The 16,998-nt window shown below is 36.8% G+C and overlaps 1 protein-coding gene across 2 annotated transcripts in view; it reads left to right on the top strand.

The window, feature by feature from the left end:
• Positions 1-16,998, top strand: part of Ptpn4 (protein tyrosine phosphatase non-receptor type 4) — a 133,244-nt gene that overhangs the window by 75,993 nt on the left and 40,253 nt on the right. For both annotated transcript variants that reach the window (XM_008830873.2, XM_029562405.1), the window contains 3 exons: positions 2,347-2,472; positions 4,121-4,279; positions 15,283-15,442. In XM_008830873.2, coding sequence (XP_008829095.1) covers positions 2,347-2,472; positions 4,121-4,279; positions 15,283-15,442 — 445 coding nt within the window. The remainder of the gene's footprint in view (positions 1-2,346; positions 2,473-4,120; positions 4,280-15,282; positions 15,443-16,998) is intronic.

Raw genomic sequence — 16,998 nt, 5'->3', positions numbered from 1 at the left:
AACAGTGAAAAACAATTTAAAATTCAGATTTCCTAGTCAGTTAACAGCCCATATGATATGAAATCATGTGTGGACACTACTCATTTAATTTGGAAATAATTTTTTTTAAAAAAGAACATTCAAATTTTTATAGACATGGCTACTGAAACTATTCAAAATCCTCCCTTTTAACAGACACCACTGCTCTAGTTAGAAAGCAGCATACACCTGCACAAAGATGAATTGCTTAGTAAATGCCATTATTGAAATTTTTCTGTGTAACTATTCATGAGAAATAATTTACTTTGCTTCTTACCACGAACTTCATCCCAATTTAGAATTTGTTCTGTTTCTTAGTACTGTATTTATTTGTAACATTCCACTATTTTTGAAAATTAAATATTTTTAAGTATTTTAATGTTTTTCATCATATCAGAGTTTAGAAATATACAATTATTCCTACATCTTCATTGTTCATTTTGTATATCTAGAATGAAAATGGAAAGTTCACAAATTGTTTATAGTTTTGCATATTCGGTGAATATTACTTCTAATACCCTAATATTATAACTCAAATAACTTTGTTTTCCTTTCATTTTATGTGTTCTTCTGCAAATAAGTCATCAACTGGAAAATTTCCCCTTTTGTTTTTTTTTTGTTTGTGTGCTATGTGTTACGGGTTTAGGTTTTGTTTTTGTTTGAGGTACTAGGACCCTAAACCCAGGATCTTGCACATGCCAGGCAAGTATTCCTTTGAGCCATATGCCCAAATCCTGGGGAGACGTTTAATAGTGTTGGACTGTCTAGTCTGTACAAGTATTAAGTCATTTTGGTAGTAAATTCAAAATTTCTTGTCTTTCTTGGAATTTTAGTTGGCAGAATAATTAGAAAGATCTCTCTTTAAAATGCTCATTTGGCTGGGCATGGTGGCATACGTCTTTAATCCCAGCACTAGGGAGGCAGAGGTAGGTGGATCTCTGTGAGTTCAAGGCCAGCCTGGTCTACATAGTGAGTTCCAGGACAGCTGGGGCTACGGGAAGACCCTATCTCAAAAAAAAAAAAAAAATGCTCATATGAAAATTTTTAGCAATAATTATCTTCTCTTTTCTTTCTTATATATTGACTCTTAAATTCCTTTACACTTTTTCAGTTATAGTACCTAAGAAGAGAGCAAAATAGTGTTCTCATACAATAGAAAAATAAGGTGCCATGGTCAGAAAATAAACTTAGCACATTGCAAACAGTGTGGCATTTTTTTCTCTGAAATTTCCACACGCAACAAGAAGCATAGACAGCAAGCTTGAGTGGGTGGGTCTCTGAGGTTTTAAACTGTTAATAAAGTAAAATACCTGAAATTTAGCTTTAAATTGAAGACATTTCCAAACATGTTTAGTTCATTAACAAGAATAATGTATTCTGACCGTTTATGCTAGGTGAGTGTGCTGGATTTCTTTCTTTCTTCAAATTATTTTTTTTTCTTCTCAGAAAATGAAAGTAATTGATCTTAGTCAACTCTTTCATTAGCTTGCATTTGGTCTAATACATGAGGAAAGACCAGTTTCTGAACACTGAGAATTAACACTAGTAGTAACACTAGTAGCTGTGGATGGTATATTTTAAGTTCAAGATTTTATTTTTAAAAGTTGAAGATATTGTATAGTATATTTTCATTTGTGTGACTAATAGAAGTACATGCCCTCCACTGTGAGGGACTGAACGTAATCATTTAAGTCAGAAAGTCCCAAAACCAAAACTCATGGTAACAGGAAGAAATGTCTGTGCTTTTATTAGTTTGATTTTACTCTCAGAAAATGAAATCCAAGTCAGGTTTTGTTTTGTTTCCAGTAGCATTATGCATAATTACTATTTTTTTGCCCTCTCCTAATTAAAGCAGAGGTTTAGAATTAAAAGCCATTGAGGAGATAATATGATAAGGATTGTTGAGTACATCTCATGGCAAGCAGAGTTCCAGATACTCCAGCAGAGCAATAGACAATGTCCTTGATGTTGATAACAACAAGAATACATTTGGTAGCTCATTCCTCCTTTGGTTTTCTCTTTACTCTTTCTTCTTTTAAAACTCCTCCTTGTTCTCTATCTTATTCTTAATAGCCTGTCTTTCTTTTTCTCTTTCTTTCTTTTTTCCTTTAATTTTTTTTGAGGGAGGGCCATGTTAAGCAAATATACCTGTTATGGAATTATTTGATAAATAGTACTAAAATGAACTAATTTCTTAAAAGCAAGCTCTATGTCTCTTTATGTTGACTCATCTACTATATGATTTATTAAAACAAATTTCAGGATTTGACTCATAGTTTGGAGTATAAAAATAAAACTTTTTACATATCATTTAAATTATTTCTGTAGATCTCCAAGTAAGCCTTTGTCTCGGAAATTAATGGATTGGGAAGTGCTCAGCAGAAATTCTTTATCTGACGACAGGTTAGAAACACAAAGCCTTCCATCCCGGTCTCCACCTGGAACTCCCAACCAGTAAGTGCAAGCCAACATCAGGAATGTGTTTTCTCCTTTCTAAATTACTGACTATATCTTTTTATTGCCTAAAGGTTATAATATGTACAAATTAAAATTTTTTGACCACAATTATTTGTTGTTGCTTTAAAGCATTACTACTTCTTTGCCTGCGTCTGATTGTAGAAGTGATAGAATAGCCTTAAAGAGATGAGGGCATAGAGAATTGAAGAACAGCCTTCACTTTCCTCAGCAGTTGACTTTCACAGAAGTACCTCTGAATAATTCGGAATCTATTCACCGACTTAAACATTTTATAGAAATGTTGATTCTGTAATCCATTTCCATATAGATTTCCAAAAAATTTCTAAGGGAGTGTATATTGTTTGAAAATGCTTTATAAGTGATAGTGATTTATAGCTCTAGCATTTCATGTAGTAGGACGAGATTTCTAACAGTAGCCCCCATAAGCTTAGGTTATACCTGTGCTAAAAAGAACTGTGTGAGGGGCTGGAGAGATGTCTCAGCAGTTAAGAGCACTGACTGCTCTTGCAGAGGACCCAGGTTCGATTCCCAGCACCCACATGGGGGCTATGAACTGTCCTTAACTCCAGTTCCAGGGGAATCCGAAGCCCTCTTCTCACCTCCACGGCATTGCACAACACACGGGTGCGCTCACATACATTCAGGCAATACACTCATACACATAAAATAAAAAGTATAAAATATTTTAAAAAAAGAACTGTGTGAATCGGCACTTACTGTGTATCTACTTCAGTCTACTCTTTCTCACAAAGGCTCTAGATTTCTGGTGTAGATAAAAATAAAATACTAAGGAAGACTTCTTGAATACCAGAAAGAAAGACAAGGTAAGGCTTAAGGGAGGGTTATGGACAGGGGGAGGGAAGTGGATGAGGGAGGAAAAAAGAGAAGGGAAGGAAGAGGAGAGAATGAAGGAATTTAAGCCAGGTGATTCAAATAATAAATAACAATAGCTTTGATTACATTTTCTAAGTAATGAAACAATTTTAAGGATGATCCGAAAAAAACAATGCTCTAAAGAGAGAGTGCATTGTGGTGATCAAGAGCAGTGGTTCTAGTGTCACTAAATGCTGAACAAGTTCCTTTTCATTTCATTTTCTTATCTACGAAACTCTATTCATCATGTGTCATAAAGTCTTAATATAATATTAAATAAGGTAACATTTGCCCAGCACATAACAAGAGCTTAGGCATTAACTATTACAGTTAATTATAGCAATGTTAATATTTATGTAGGTATCAGTTATGACAGATTATTTAGTATCTATTCATAGGACTTCAAGTGTTCTGTAAATTAAAAACATTTATAAGAAAAGAATAATTGAGATTAGAAAATATTTCTAAACATTCTAATCAATTTTATGAATTTTGAATAAGGTTTAATAGTGACTGAAACTTAGAAACACAAGATAGAGATAACAGAAGAATGGGTAAAGTCTTGGCATGTTGTAGGCTGCAGTCAGATCTTGATTTCCCATTCTGTGTTACTTTTATATCACACTTTTTATGTCAGGGACTCTGTTTAGCTAGTCTTAAATACATACACCTGCTTTTTCATAAAAATATGTAATTAAGAAACTTGGAAACTTTGAATTAAATCATATCTTTGTTTAACTTCTTCATTTAGTCGAAATTCTGTATTCACACAAGAGGGCACCCGGGTACGACCATCTTCAGTTGGTCATTTGGTAGACCATGTGGTTCACACGTCTCCCAGTGAGGCATTTGTGAATCAGAGATCGCCATCATCAACACAAGCTAATAGCATTGTTCTGGAGTCATCACCGTAAGACCCTTTTTTTGTTTGCTTCCTAATTATTTTCAAATGCTTTAAGTGTTCCACATGATATAGTCTGGGAGATATGAGTATTTGATACAAGGTGTTATTTATATAATTCTTAAATACATACTTATAAATGTACTTACTTGTCCCTGAGAATTCTTATTGCCTTTCTCCCCTTTACCCTTCTGGTTTCTATTATTTAGTTTTTAGTGTATACACTGAAAAATACTTGTTCAGATAATGAGTACTGTAGACAAGGAACAGGATAGTGAAAGATAGAGCCTTCCTAATTTTTATTAAGGAAAGAAACTGTAAATATGAAGAGACTGTGTTGTGAAAAGTGTTGAGGGAAAAATAAATAAGGTGATCATTACACTAAATCATAGAAAGCATGCCCACATCATTTCTTTTTTTTAAAATTCATTTTAATTTATTTATTTTAGACAGGGTTTCACTATGAAGCCCTAGCTAGCCTGGAATTCAGTATGTAGACCAGGCTGGCCTCAAACTCACATATATCCATCTACCTACCTCTGTTTCCCAAGGGCTGGGATCAAAGGTATGTATCACCACACCTGGGTACCCACATATCTTCTAAAGTCTATCCCTACCATTATATTACGTACTAATTGATCCATAAATTCCACACCTTAATTAAGTATTGATAACCATCATTTTCAGGTACAGTCTCAATTTCCTCACATTAATATGTAACATCTTGATTTGTTGACATATATAATGCTATCTAGCCCATATGCATGTGACAGAATTGGGAAGAGAGTGAATACCTACATGATGATAGATAAATAAGAAATGTATTATTGAAGAAAAGGGAGTATAAGGTATTAGTATGATTGATCTTAAAGAAAAAATGAGTCTTAGAATGATGGGTAAAAGAGGGATGATGAGGTCAGGTACTCTGGAAAAACATGTCCAGATAAGCCATGGTTATCTGGGTAGGGCCAAAGAATACTAAGCTAAGCTGTCAAGACATGTAAAAGTAGCCTTGTTAACTTTTCTTTTTAAACAGTTTGTGTGTCTACATTATAAGGAATGAAAAAGTAGAGCAGATATATGTGGTACAGTGATGCCTGCATTGACCAAGTTGACAAGAGATAGAACTGATGGACATTTAATGTTTTATTACTTTAAAAATGATAGCTTTTTTCTTGGTTTTTGATGATCATTTATTTTCTGATGTTGAAAGTTTAAGTTCTATTCTTGTAGATTAATCATATCCTTGAAAGTTTATGCATACTTTCTAAATCACCTCAAGCATTAATTGGTGTATTTGTTACTTTTATGTAACTGTGACCAGAGTACCTAAGAAAACCACTTTTAAAGAGAAAGGATTTGTTTTAGCTTATAGTTTCATAGATTTCAAGCAGTAGTCCTTGACTGTTGATTCTGGGCCTGTGGAAAAGCAGAACATTATAGTGGCAAGGGTGTGCAGCAGAGACTGCTTACCTCACGGTGGTCAAAAGCAGAGAGAAAGGCAGAAGGGACCAGGAAAATGGTACCCTCTAAGGGTCTACCCAGAGTGACCCATTTTCTCCAGGTAGGTCCCACCTCCTAATACAGCCTCCCAAAATAATACCTCTAGCTGGGAACCAAATATTTAACACTTGAACCTGCAAGGTAAATTTCATGCTCGAAACATAACAGTGATCTGTCTGATATGGTGTTAATTTTTAAGTACTCTCAGCATCCGTATAACTTAGCCAAAGAGTCATGAAGCCCAAGTTTTAAGCCAACATTTTTTTTAATATTTCATTTATTTGTTTTTATTTTATGTGTATGAGTGTATTGCCTGAATGTATGTGAGTCCACCGTGTCGTACAGTGCTGCAAAGGTCAGAAGAGGGCTTCAGATTCCCCTGGAACTGGAGTTAAGGATGGTTCATAGCCACCATGTGGGTACTGGGAATCAAACCCAGGTCCTCTGCAAGAGTCAGTGCTCTTAACCGCTGAGCCATCTCTCCAGCCCCTACATTTTATCTATAAAGTGTAAGCTAGATTAAATGATTGGTGATGGCAGGGCTGATGTAGTTAAATGAGTCATGATCTCTTGGTGTTATCTTTAGAGAGTGCTTAAAAGAACCATCATTCATGACCAAGTTTGTATTAATATCTATCAAGGAATACAAGTTTTTTTTCCCTGTGTTCTTTTTTTAAACTTCTGTATCAATTAAGTGTGTGTAACACTGACCTTTTAACTTTTTAAAACTTTTACTATGTCCAAGGTTTATCTTGCTGTTTTTTTATATGTAACTAAAATAATACCTTCAGTATTTTTTTCCTAACTTTTGTGAGGACAGGTTTTTTCCAGCTGGCATCTTTTTATATGTATGAATGTTTTTTTTCCAGCTGGCATCTTTTTATATGTATGAGTGTCTTGCTTGCATGTAAGTTTACCTGTGTCATGCGATGCCCGTGGAGGTCAGAAGAGGGCATCAAATCCCCTGGGACTGGAGTTATTTATGATTAGCCACCAAGTGGGTAATGGTAACTGAACCCAGGTTCTCTGCAGAAGCAGCTAGTGCTCTTAACTGATGAGCCATCTCTCCAGCGCCTCAGCTGGCAACTTTAAAGCTAGATAATATGCCCTCATATGCCACATTCTTGATACCTACTTCGATCTTTGGTTTCTAGTTCCCTGGTGCTGTCTTCTTGTTTCTGATTGGTCTATGTTTAATTATGCTGCTTGGTTATTCTCCCAAATACATAATTCCTCTTTTTTTTTTTTGTGTGTGTGTGTCTTTTTGAGACAGGGTCTCCCTTGTAGCCCCAGGAGGCCTAGAACTCGCTAGGTAGACCAGGCTGGCCTCGAACTTGCAGAGATACACCTGCCTCCCAAGTGCTGGGATTAAAGGCATGTACCACCACGCCCGGCCTACCTCTATTGTTTTTTAAATTATTATTTTTTATTATTTTTATTTTATGTGTATGAGTATATTGCCTACATGTATGTAAGTTCCCACAGAGTTCAGAAGAGGGCGTTGGATTCCCTGGAACTGGATCTACAAACAGTTGTTAGCCACCACATGGGTGCTAGGAATTGAACTCAGGTCCTCCGCAAGAGCAGTCAGTGCTCTTAACCACTGAGGCATCTCTCCAGCCCCCTCCTCTATTGTTTTATTCCTGCTGGACAGTGTGTGTGTACATCTGGAAATAACTTTTTTTAAAAGATTTATTTTATTCTATTTCCCAAGAGTATTTTGGCTGCATATAAGTATATGTACCATGTGCATGCTTGGTGCCTGTAAAGGCAAGACCAGGGCATCAGATCTCTGGAACCAGTATTCTAGACTGTTGTTAGTTGCCATGTGGGTGCTGGGAGTCAAACCTGAGTCCTCAGCAAGAACAACAAGTTCCATTTCTCTAGCCCCAGTAAATAATTTAAAGAACTAGTCTATTTTATGACAGGGTCTCTTGTAGCCTCAGCTGACCTGAAACTCACTTGTAGACAGGCTGGCCTTGAACTCACAGAAATCCACCTGGCTCTGCCTCCCAAGTGCTGAGATTAAAGGCTTGTGCCACCATGCCTGGCTGTTTTATGGCATCTTTAACATAGTAATTTCTAGTAATAACTCATGATTTTGCCAGTTTGTCATCTTCCTAGATAATTAATTAATAGACTAACTGCCTGTTATAGTTCTGTATTAGATAGGAGAAAATACCAAGTTATCATTCACTAAAATATGCTGAATTCATAGTTTTGGAATATGTTTATTTTTATGTTTAAAATACATTTATTTATTTGTAGTGGCATCATATGTAGACATCAGAAAACGACTTGCAAGAATTGATTCTCTCCTCTCATCACATAGTTCCTAGGGATTGAACTCCAGTTTGTCAGGCTTAGCAGGAAGCACCTTTACCCACTGAACCATCTCACTGGCCTAGACTATGTTTTTTAAATGTAATTGATGAACTTGCCCAATATATGAATTTCAAGAATCTGTATAACATTCTTGTTTATTTTTTCATACATGTGTTTGTGCATGTCATGTCCAAGAGTTTAGCTGTAGGAAACTGGGAAGATAGTTCAACTAGCAGATGGCTTGCCCTGAAAGCATAAGAGATGAAGGTCCTGAGTTCAGTCCCCAGAATCTACATAATTAACAGAACAAAACAGTTGTAATGGCACATACTTACAAAATGAGCACTGGGGAGGCAGAAACAAACAGATCCTTGGTACTCACTGGCTAGCTACCCTAGTCCAGTGGGTAAGTTCCAAGCCAGTAAGAGAATCTGTCTCAAAACAGGTGGAAAGCCAGACTTGATGGCACATGCCTGTAATCTCAGTACTTGTTAGGTAAAGGCAGGAGGATCAGCAGTTCAAAGCTAGCCTTCACTACAGAGTGAGTCTGTATCTCAAAGCAAAAGCAAAAACTAAAAAAAGGTTGACAACATCCTGAGGAATTACACTTGAAGTTGACCTCTGGCCTTCATATGCATGTGCACATACCCTGCACACATGTGTGTACACACACACTCCCAAAAAGTAAGAAAGACTCTAGCTGTTGCATTTGGAAGCATAGACAAGGTAAACAGAGGGCAGTGAGGTAGACTCAGTAGGCAAAAGGACTTCTATGCATCCTGACAACCTGACTTTGATCTCTCGAACCTATGATAGAAGGAATCAACTCCATAAGGCTGTGTTCTGACTTCCACATGTATGCTATAGCAAGCACATGCCTGTGCATGTGCGCACATACTAATAATAATAAATAAAAATTTAAAAGGGGAAAGTTACCACATAATTAGATTCTAAAAACTCCCTAGACCAATCTCACATCTATAGCTATAAGATACTTAGAAAGTTTAGCCAGACATGGTGTTACATACCTATAATCAGGAGACAGAAGCAGGAGGATTGTAAGTTTGAGACCAGCCTGGGCTACATAGTAAGACCCTATCTCAATAAATAATCAAAAATAAGCAAATAAGTAGGACCCTTACATACCATTCTTTAGAGAAATTCCATGTGGAGGTTAGCAGACAGTCTTGGGTGTCAGTCTTCAGGTCTTTCTATTTTTGTTTGAGATAGGGTCTCTCATTGCCCTGGAACTTTGCCACATAGGCCTGGCTGGCTGACTTGTGAGCTTACAGGAATCCACCTGTCTCTACCTCCATATCATTGCTAGGATTCCAAGCATGTGCTGCCATGCCTGTCTTTTTATGTGGGCAATAGGGACCTGAACTCATGTCCTCACACTTGCAAGGCAAGCGCTATAGTGAGGCATCTCCCTAACCCCAGAACTTTCTTTATCAAAAATTGCAGAACATGGGGCTAGAAAGATGACTTAGCAGTTAAGAGTGCTTGTTGCACAGTCATGAGTTCCACAGTTCAGATCCTAGCACCCACATAACAAGTTGGACATCCTCCACACACCTGTAGCCCCAGCTCTGAAGGGGGTGGGGACACTGCAGTTTGCTGAATTCTAGCCTAGCTGAGAAAACAGGAGCCCCTAGTTCAGTAGAGACTTTATGTCAAGGCCAATTCTAGCCTCTATGTCTGTGCACACAGGTGTGAACACATGGGCATTATGTGCACACAGACGCAAACACACACACTTACACAATTTTTTTTTAAGTTATAAAAAAGGACAAAAAAAGTAGCTTTTATCCTGAAGATTGGTTTTTCTATTTTGAAGATCAGTTTTTTTCCTCTGCTACTTCTTAACCTGGATTCCATTCTCCTCACTTTTTCTCTGGAACTTGGCTTAAATCCCAGTCCAGGCCTATGTACGTATATCCTTGATCTTTCTTTCTGTCTGTCTTCTAGCATGCCTGAATGCTTAAGGAGAGGTTCTTCTCAAATACTCAGTAGAGTCTAGCAAGTAGCTCTGGGTGAGAATTTATATAAATTGGATGTAGATTGGAGCTCAGGAAACAGCGCCTGTGACTTGCTTTTATCCAGTGTTTGACAGTTAACAATGTATACATATTATATAATTTGCAAGATATGCCAATTAACATTTTTGCATTTTTTATTTTTTTTAATTTTTATGTGTATGAGTTTTTATCTGAATGAATGTAAATATACCCATATCATGTATTGCTCATGAAGGCAAGAATAGGGTGTTGGACTCCTAGAACTTGCGTTAAGGACAGTTGTTACCTTGTGTGCTGGGAATGAAACCTAGGTCCTCTGTAAGAGCAGCCAGTGCTCTTAACCCCTACACCCTTTTTAGCCCCTCATCATCTAAAAAAATAAATAAATAAAATAAAAAAACAATAATAAAATATTTTTTTAAAAAGATGAATGTGTATTGGCCAAAATTGGACAAACCATGAATTGACAACCATTGTTCCAGGATATGCTGGTTAGTTTTTGTCAACTTGCCAAAAATTAGAGTTACCTGGGAAGAGGCAACTTCAGTTGAGGAATTTCTTCCATCAGACTGGCCTGTGGACTTGTCTGTGAGGCATTTTTCTGATTGCTGGTTGATGCAGGAGGGCCCAGTCCACTGTGGGAAGTACCGTGCTTGGGCAGGTAGGCCTGGGCTATGTAGGAAAGGTAACTGAGCAAGCCAGTAAAGAGCATTCTTCCATGGTGTCTCTGCTTCATTCAGTTCCTGCCTTGAGTTAGTGACCTGATTTTCCTCAGTGATGGACTGCACTGTAAACTGAAATAATCCCTTTCCTCTTCAAGTTCGTTTTAGTCAGTGTTTCATCACAGCAATAGAAGACAGAAAACTAGAACATAGGACATTGATTTCTCATCAGAAGTACACAGTAAAAAACTACTTATGGCTGGATATGGTTGTACACACCTTTAATCCCAACACAGAAACAGAAGCCAAGCACTTGTGAGGTCAAGGCCAGCCTGATCTATGTAGCAAGTTCCAGGCCAGCTGTAGCAACACAGTGAGACCCTGTCTACAAAACAAACAAAAAAACTACCTCTGGAACTTTTTTAACAGTGTATACTCAAACTAAGTTCTAATCCCCAGAAACACAGTTTTACCATATCCATGTTGTCCCTCTCACATACCTGAGTACTATGCTCAGGTTTCACCCACGTCCACAGCAGACCAGGCATCCATTGGTCCTTCTGCATATTTTGGCCAAGAATAAGGGAAGTTACTCTGAACACCATTGCCATCTAATTTTGCCTTACACCCTTTCCCATAAGTCTTTGATTTTGAGGCCAAATGCTTCCTGAATAAACAGCTGCTTGCAAAGCCAGAAAAGTAATAGGTTTGGAGACTACATATCTCCTACTTTTTAGAAATCTGTGAGAGTCTACCAAGGGGTGCCTGTTTTAATTTTCTTTAATTCCATATAGCATACTGTGATTGAGGTCTGTACTCAGGATCATGGAAGTATTCCCCTGGACTAGCAGTGCCTGAATGGATTAGCCCTTAGAGGCTTGGCTTCTTAACAATTGAAAGAAGCAGATTAAAACCAGCTCTGTTTAGAACCTGTAATCTCTGACCATGAAGGCAGACCCAGGAAGCTTTTGCTGACAAAGAATAATATGTGTCCTGATGCAGTTCTTAATAGACCTTCCAGCATTTAGAGAAATCATGGGTTACAGAAGACAGAAGAAAAGGGGGAGGATATGGTGGTGGGGGGTCATGTTGGAGGTGTCAGGAGGAGTTGGGGGAGTAGGTATGAGCAAGATACATTGTATACATGCGTGAAATTGTCAAAGAAAAGGTACAAAATAATGTTTGAAAAAAGAATTTAGAGCTTTTTATCTCAGTGCTTCTGTACAGACACCTAGGCTCAGTGGGCATTATTATGTAATTACTTATTTAGTTATATTTTATGCCAGATTACAAATCTCCATGACTGTTTTCTTAGCAGAAACTAGTTTCCTTGGAAAGCTGTCAGGTCACACCACTCAATGTTAATCCCCCAATCTTCCAGGTTTCTAGCAGTAATAACAAGGGAGAGAATGTATCTAAGAGTCATTCTGGCCCTGACTTTTCAGTTAACTCAGACTAAGTTGTACAGTAATAGCAAATGAGTCTGATTTACAGCAACAACAGCAAACATTTCTTTTTTATATGTTCATCACAGGTCAATTGTGGCTCTCTTGCATGTTATCTTTACCCTAGTACTCAGAGTAACAATAGTCTCTCTTTCGGACTTGGCTAGTCTTGTGGCCAGGGAAGAACAATCATAATGAATCATGAGCTGTTTCTTAAAGCTTCCTTTGGGAAGTGACACATGCCACTTCAAATCCACATTGACCTACCATACCTTAGCAGGCCAGATGACAGCCCTGGATGAGGAAAAGGGATATTAAAATGATGTAGTTGAATACAGTTTTCCCTTCTCAAGACATCAGAGCTTGGCTATTAGGCATTTATTGTCAGTCCTCAAAAGTGAGCAATGCTAGGTGAGATCTATGCCTGAGTAAACACAGTAGCAACTATTTAGCATTACATATCAACTTTCTTATCTGCCCTTAGGAAATGAGGTAGCAACCTTTTTATTCCCCTCAGGACATCCTGCCATCTCAGAGATAGATAATAACTCAGTAATGGTTAGTAATATTTAACAAGAACCATTTTCTATGATGCTGAGAAAACTGGACATTTATAGGTAAAAGACTAAAACTAGATCTCTTGCTCTCACCCTATGCAAAAGTCATCTCAGTAGATCAAAGACCTTAATGTAAGACCTGAAACTATTAGAGAAAACATAAACACTTCAAGACAGAGACTTGGGTGAAAGTTGCTGAATAGCACTCATAATACCTCAGGAAATAATAGCAAAAATTGACAGATGGAATTGCATCCAATTTAAAGCTTCTGCCCAGCAAAGAAAATTATTTTCAGAGTGAAGAGACAGGCTTACAGAGTAGGAGAAAATCTTTTCAGATATGTATCCAACAAGAGGTTGATATCCAGAACATGTAAAGATCTCAAAAAAAACAACACCAAAGGAACAGAAAATGGGCAATAAATCAATGAATTGAGCAGATAGTTCTCAAAAAGAAGTACAGGCCCTTAAATACTTCCACTCGTGTAACCTGCTTTCACTCTTGACAGTTCTCTGACCTATTATTTTGCTTTGAATAAAATTACCTTGATACTTTTTTTTGTAAAGTACAAATGGCCAATAAACATATGAAAAATGTTCAACAACATCTTTACCCATCAGAAAAACACAAAGCAAAACTCCATTGAGATTACATCTCATCACAGTCAGAAATGGTTATCATCAAATAAATGAACAACAAAAAATGCTAGCAATGATGCAGGGGTTTGGAGAAAGAACCTTTGTACATTGTTGATGACAGTGTAAAGTAGTCTAGCTGCTATGGAAATCATAATGGAGGCTTCTTATAAAACTAAAAATAGAACTACTGGGGCTAGGGAGATGGCTAAGCAGTTAAGAACATTGACTGCTCTTGTAGAGGACCCGGGTTCGATTGCCAGTACCCACATGGTGGCTAACAAGTGTCTGTAATTCCAGTTCCAGGGGAATTTGGGGCACCACACAACATGGGTGTATTCACACACATCAGGCATTGTACCTCATACACATTAAAAAAAGGACCCAGGTTCGATTCCCAGCACCACATGGCAGCTACAAACTGTCCTTAACTCCAGCTCCAGGGGAATCAGAAGCCCTCTTCTGACCTCCACGGCATTGCACGACATGGGTGCACTCACATACATGCAGGCAATACACTCATACACATAAAATAAAAATAATAAATAAAATATCTTTATATGATCCATCTCTAATGCTCATGGAATCAAAGTTATCATACACTAGAGATGCCTGCTTATCCTTGTTCATGGGATGCTATTCACAATAGCTAAATTGTGGAATCAGGCTAGGTACCTTCTAGCAGATGAATAAAGAATATGTGATACACACACACACACACACACACACACACACACACACAAAATGGAATATTACTTAGCCATAGAAAAGAATATAAAATATGTTGTTTTGGGGGGGAATACATGGAACTAGAGATTACCATGTTAAATGAAATAAGCCATACCCAAGAACATGAAAATGTTTTCTGTCATGTGTGGAATCTAGATTTTTTTTAAAAAAAAAAAAGAAGGTAAAAGGGGATTGTTTAGCAGGAGGAAGGAGGATACTGAGACAAGAGAAGTAGCAGAGGATAAATGTGATCAAAGCACATATATAATATACGTTGTATATGTGAAAATGTCATTAGAAAACCCATTTGTGTGATTAGTATATGCTAATTTTTAAAAAGTTGAGAAAATTGCTATTCCTACTCTCTTTACAGAGAGTAATACATTTTAATGTTGGTTGGATTTTTGTTTGCTTACCTTAAAAATGACTCGAGTCCATCAGTTTTATCCCTTCAATGATGACCTCAACACCCCTATTATCTGTCATATTATTGAACTTGTTATTCTCATGAGTGATGGTAAAGGAGGACAGTCACATAAGTCCTTGTAGCTACTAAGTGCTTTCTTTCAACTCACATTCCAGTTTTGGCTTTTCTTTGCCTGTCAACCCATACCTCCATTGAAAACCTCAAAAGAAACTTCGTTTTGAGAAAGGTATATACATGATTATAGCAAATGAATAAATACCTTGAAAGTATTAGCATATAACTTTTTATTGATATGATTTAAAAAACAGATTTACTACTTTAAAGGTAAAGATTTTTATTAAAAGGTAGTATTTCCAAGTAAATATAACATCTAAAGTCTATCTGGGCTCAGTGGTTAAGAACACTGGCTGTTCTTGCAGAAGACCCAGGTTTGAATCCCAGCACCCACATGGCAGCTATAACCGTCCTTGACTCGAGTTCCAGGGGAATCCGAAGCCCTCTTCTGACCTCCATGGCATTGCGTGACACAGGTGTACTCATATACATGTAGGCAATACACTCATACACATAAAAATAATAAATAAAATATGGAAAAATATGTCTATCGACACTAGCCGTTGTTAACATCTGGGTTGCCTGACCCTAATTTAGGATAAAATAATTTTATCAATTTCTAATAATATTCATTTTTTCTCTCTTTTCTAATCTAGATCACAAGAGACCTCTGAAGATGGACAGCCTCCAGCTTTACCACCCAAACAATCCAAGAAAAACAGTTGGAACCAAATTCATTACTCGTGCTCTCAGCAAGATCTATTAAACCATACTAGTGAAACATTTGATATTCCATCTTCCCCTGACAAGTCCACTGTAAGTAGATTTTTCAAATAGCCTCATTTTTCTTGGAATTTTTGAAATCCTAGATACAATATCTTTTGTACCACGTGTTTTAGTTGTAAATTATAATACTTTGTCCTTTTCTTCCGAATCTTTGGTCACAACTTGTATCATGAGGTAACTCAATTATTGTTTTTTTTTAAAACCTCATTTGTAAATTGCCCATTGCTTTAAAAGTTTTAACAAATTTATATTGTTTTCAGTATATGAAATATACTGATACTTTTAGGACAAGTGTCAATAATCCATTAAGTACTGATTTTGCTATATAATTTATTAGTGTAGAGATTTTTTTATCAATCTTTTGAAACTGGATACAGATTCTTAGAATATATGTTCACTTTCTTTACAAATTTATTTTGTAAATTGTGAATTTATTGTAAGAGTTTTGCCTCTATAGAATATGTTTTTACACAGTAAAATGGTGAGTAGTTAGAATCCCAGTGGTTTATGAATTTTTATTGCTTTCTCAAGCAGAATTAAATAAGCTGTAAGTGAGATTATCAGTATATTTTAAGGACGTGCAGTGTTCAAATAAAGCAAACAGACAAATACAAATGTTTCAGGAAATTTAAAGGGACATTAGAAAATGAAATAAGGTGCAAAGAAAGGAAAGGTCCACAAGAAGAATCAGCATCTAGTGCAAAACCCTCTGGTGGTGGCCACTGAACTCTTTACCCTCTCATTTCTTTACCCATAGCCTCTCATATTATCAAAAATTGAAACCATTCTTTTTTTCTCACACATGCTGTTGCAGTTCAGTGGACTTAACCAAAAGATATCAGATCCCTTGCCAAAAATGTGTGATGACTCTAGTACTACTGTGTAGTCATGGTTGTATGTCTCTTCATGTATCCATTTATCCATTCATGGTATTGAACTCTTAATGATTGATAGGCACTTTGATAGTATCAGGTATGCAAAGTCAAATGACACATGGTCCTTGCTATTATGTAACCTAAAATCTAGTTTGTTTCTTCAAAAACTATTTAATACAAGCTAGGGGAAATGACCCCCTTGGTAAAATACTTCCTGTGGCGACATAAGGATCTGAACACCATCCCCAGAACCCACATAAATAGCCAGGCATGGTTCATACCCTTGTAATCCCAGTGCTGGAGAAGCAAGAGGGCAGGCAGTTTCCTGGAGCTTGCCTATCAACCAGCAAGTTCCAGACCTGTGAGAGAATTTTTCTCAAAATAAATAAGCACAGTGGATGGTTTAGGAATAACCTCTAAAGTTAACCTCTAACTTTCATACGTGTGTACACATAAACACACACACAATTGTTTATTTTTTTAATTTTTTTTTAGAAGCAGCATTTCATTACATCAGCAACATATTCAGTAACACTCTCCAGAGCAAGGATACAACTCTTTCAAAAGTGGCTGTAATATTTTAGGTTCACAGTTGAATTAATACAGTTATATAATATTGAACTCAGTATAAACTCTGTAAGATATAAAATTAAATGAGTTTTTACCCTTTAAAGAAGATCTCCATTTCATTTTAAAATAAGCTGGTTCTTA

This window comes from Nannospalax galili, unplaced genomic scaffold (genome assembly GCF_000622305.1).
Source record: "Nannospalax galili isolate Female #2095 unplaced genomic scaffold, S.galili_v1.0 scaffold633, whole genome shotgun sequence".
Taxonomy (NCBI): Eukaryota; Metazoa; Chordata; class Mammalia; order Rodentia; family Spalacidae; genus Nannospalax; species Nannospalax galili.
Note: the sequence above shows the minus strand (reverse complement) of the source record. Positions and strands in the feature narration are given on the sequence as shown.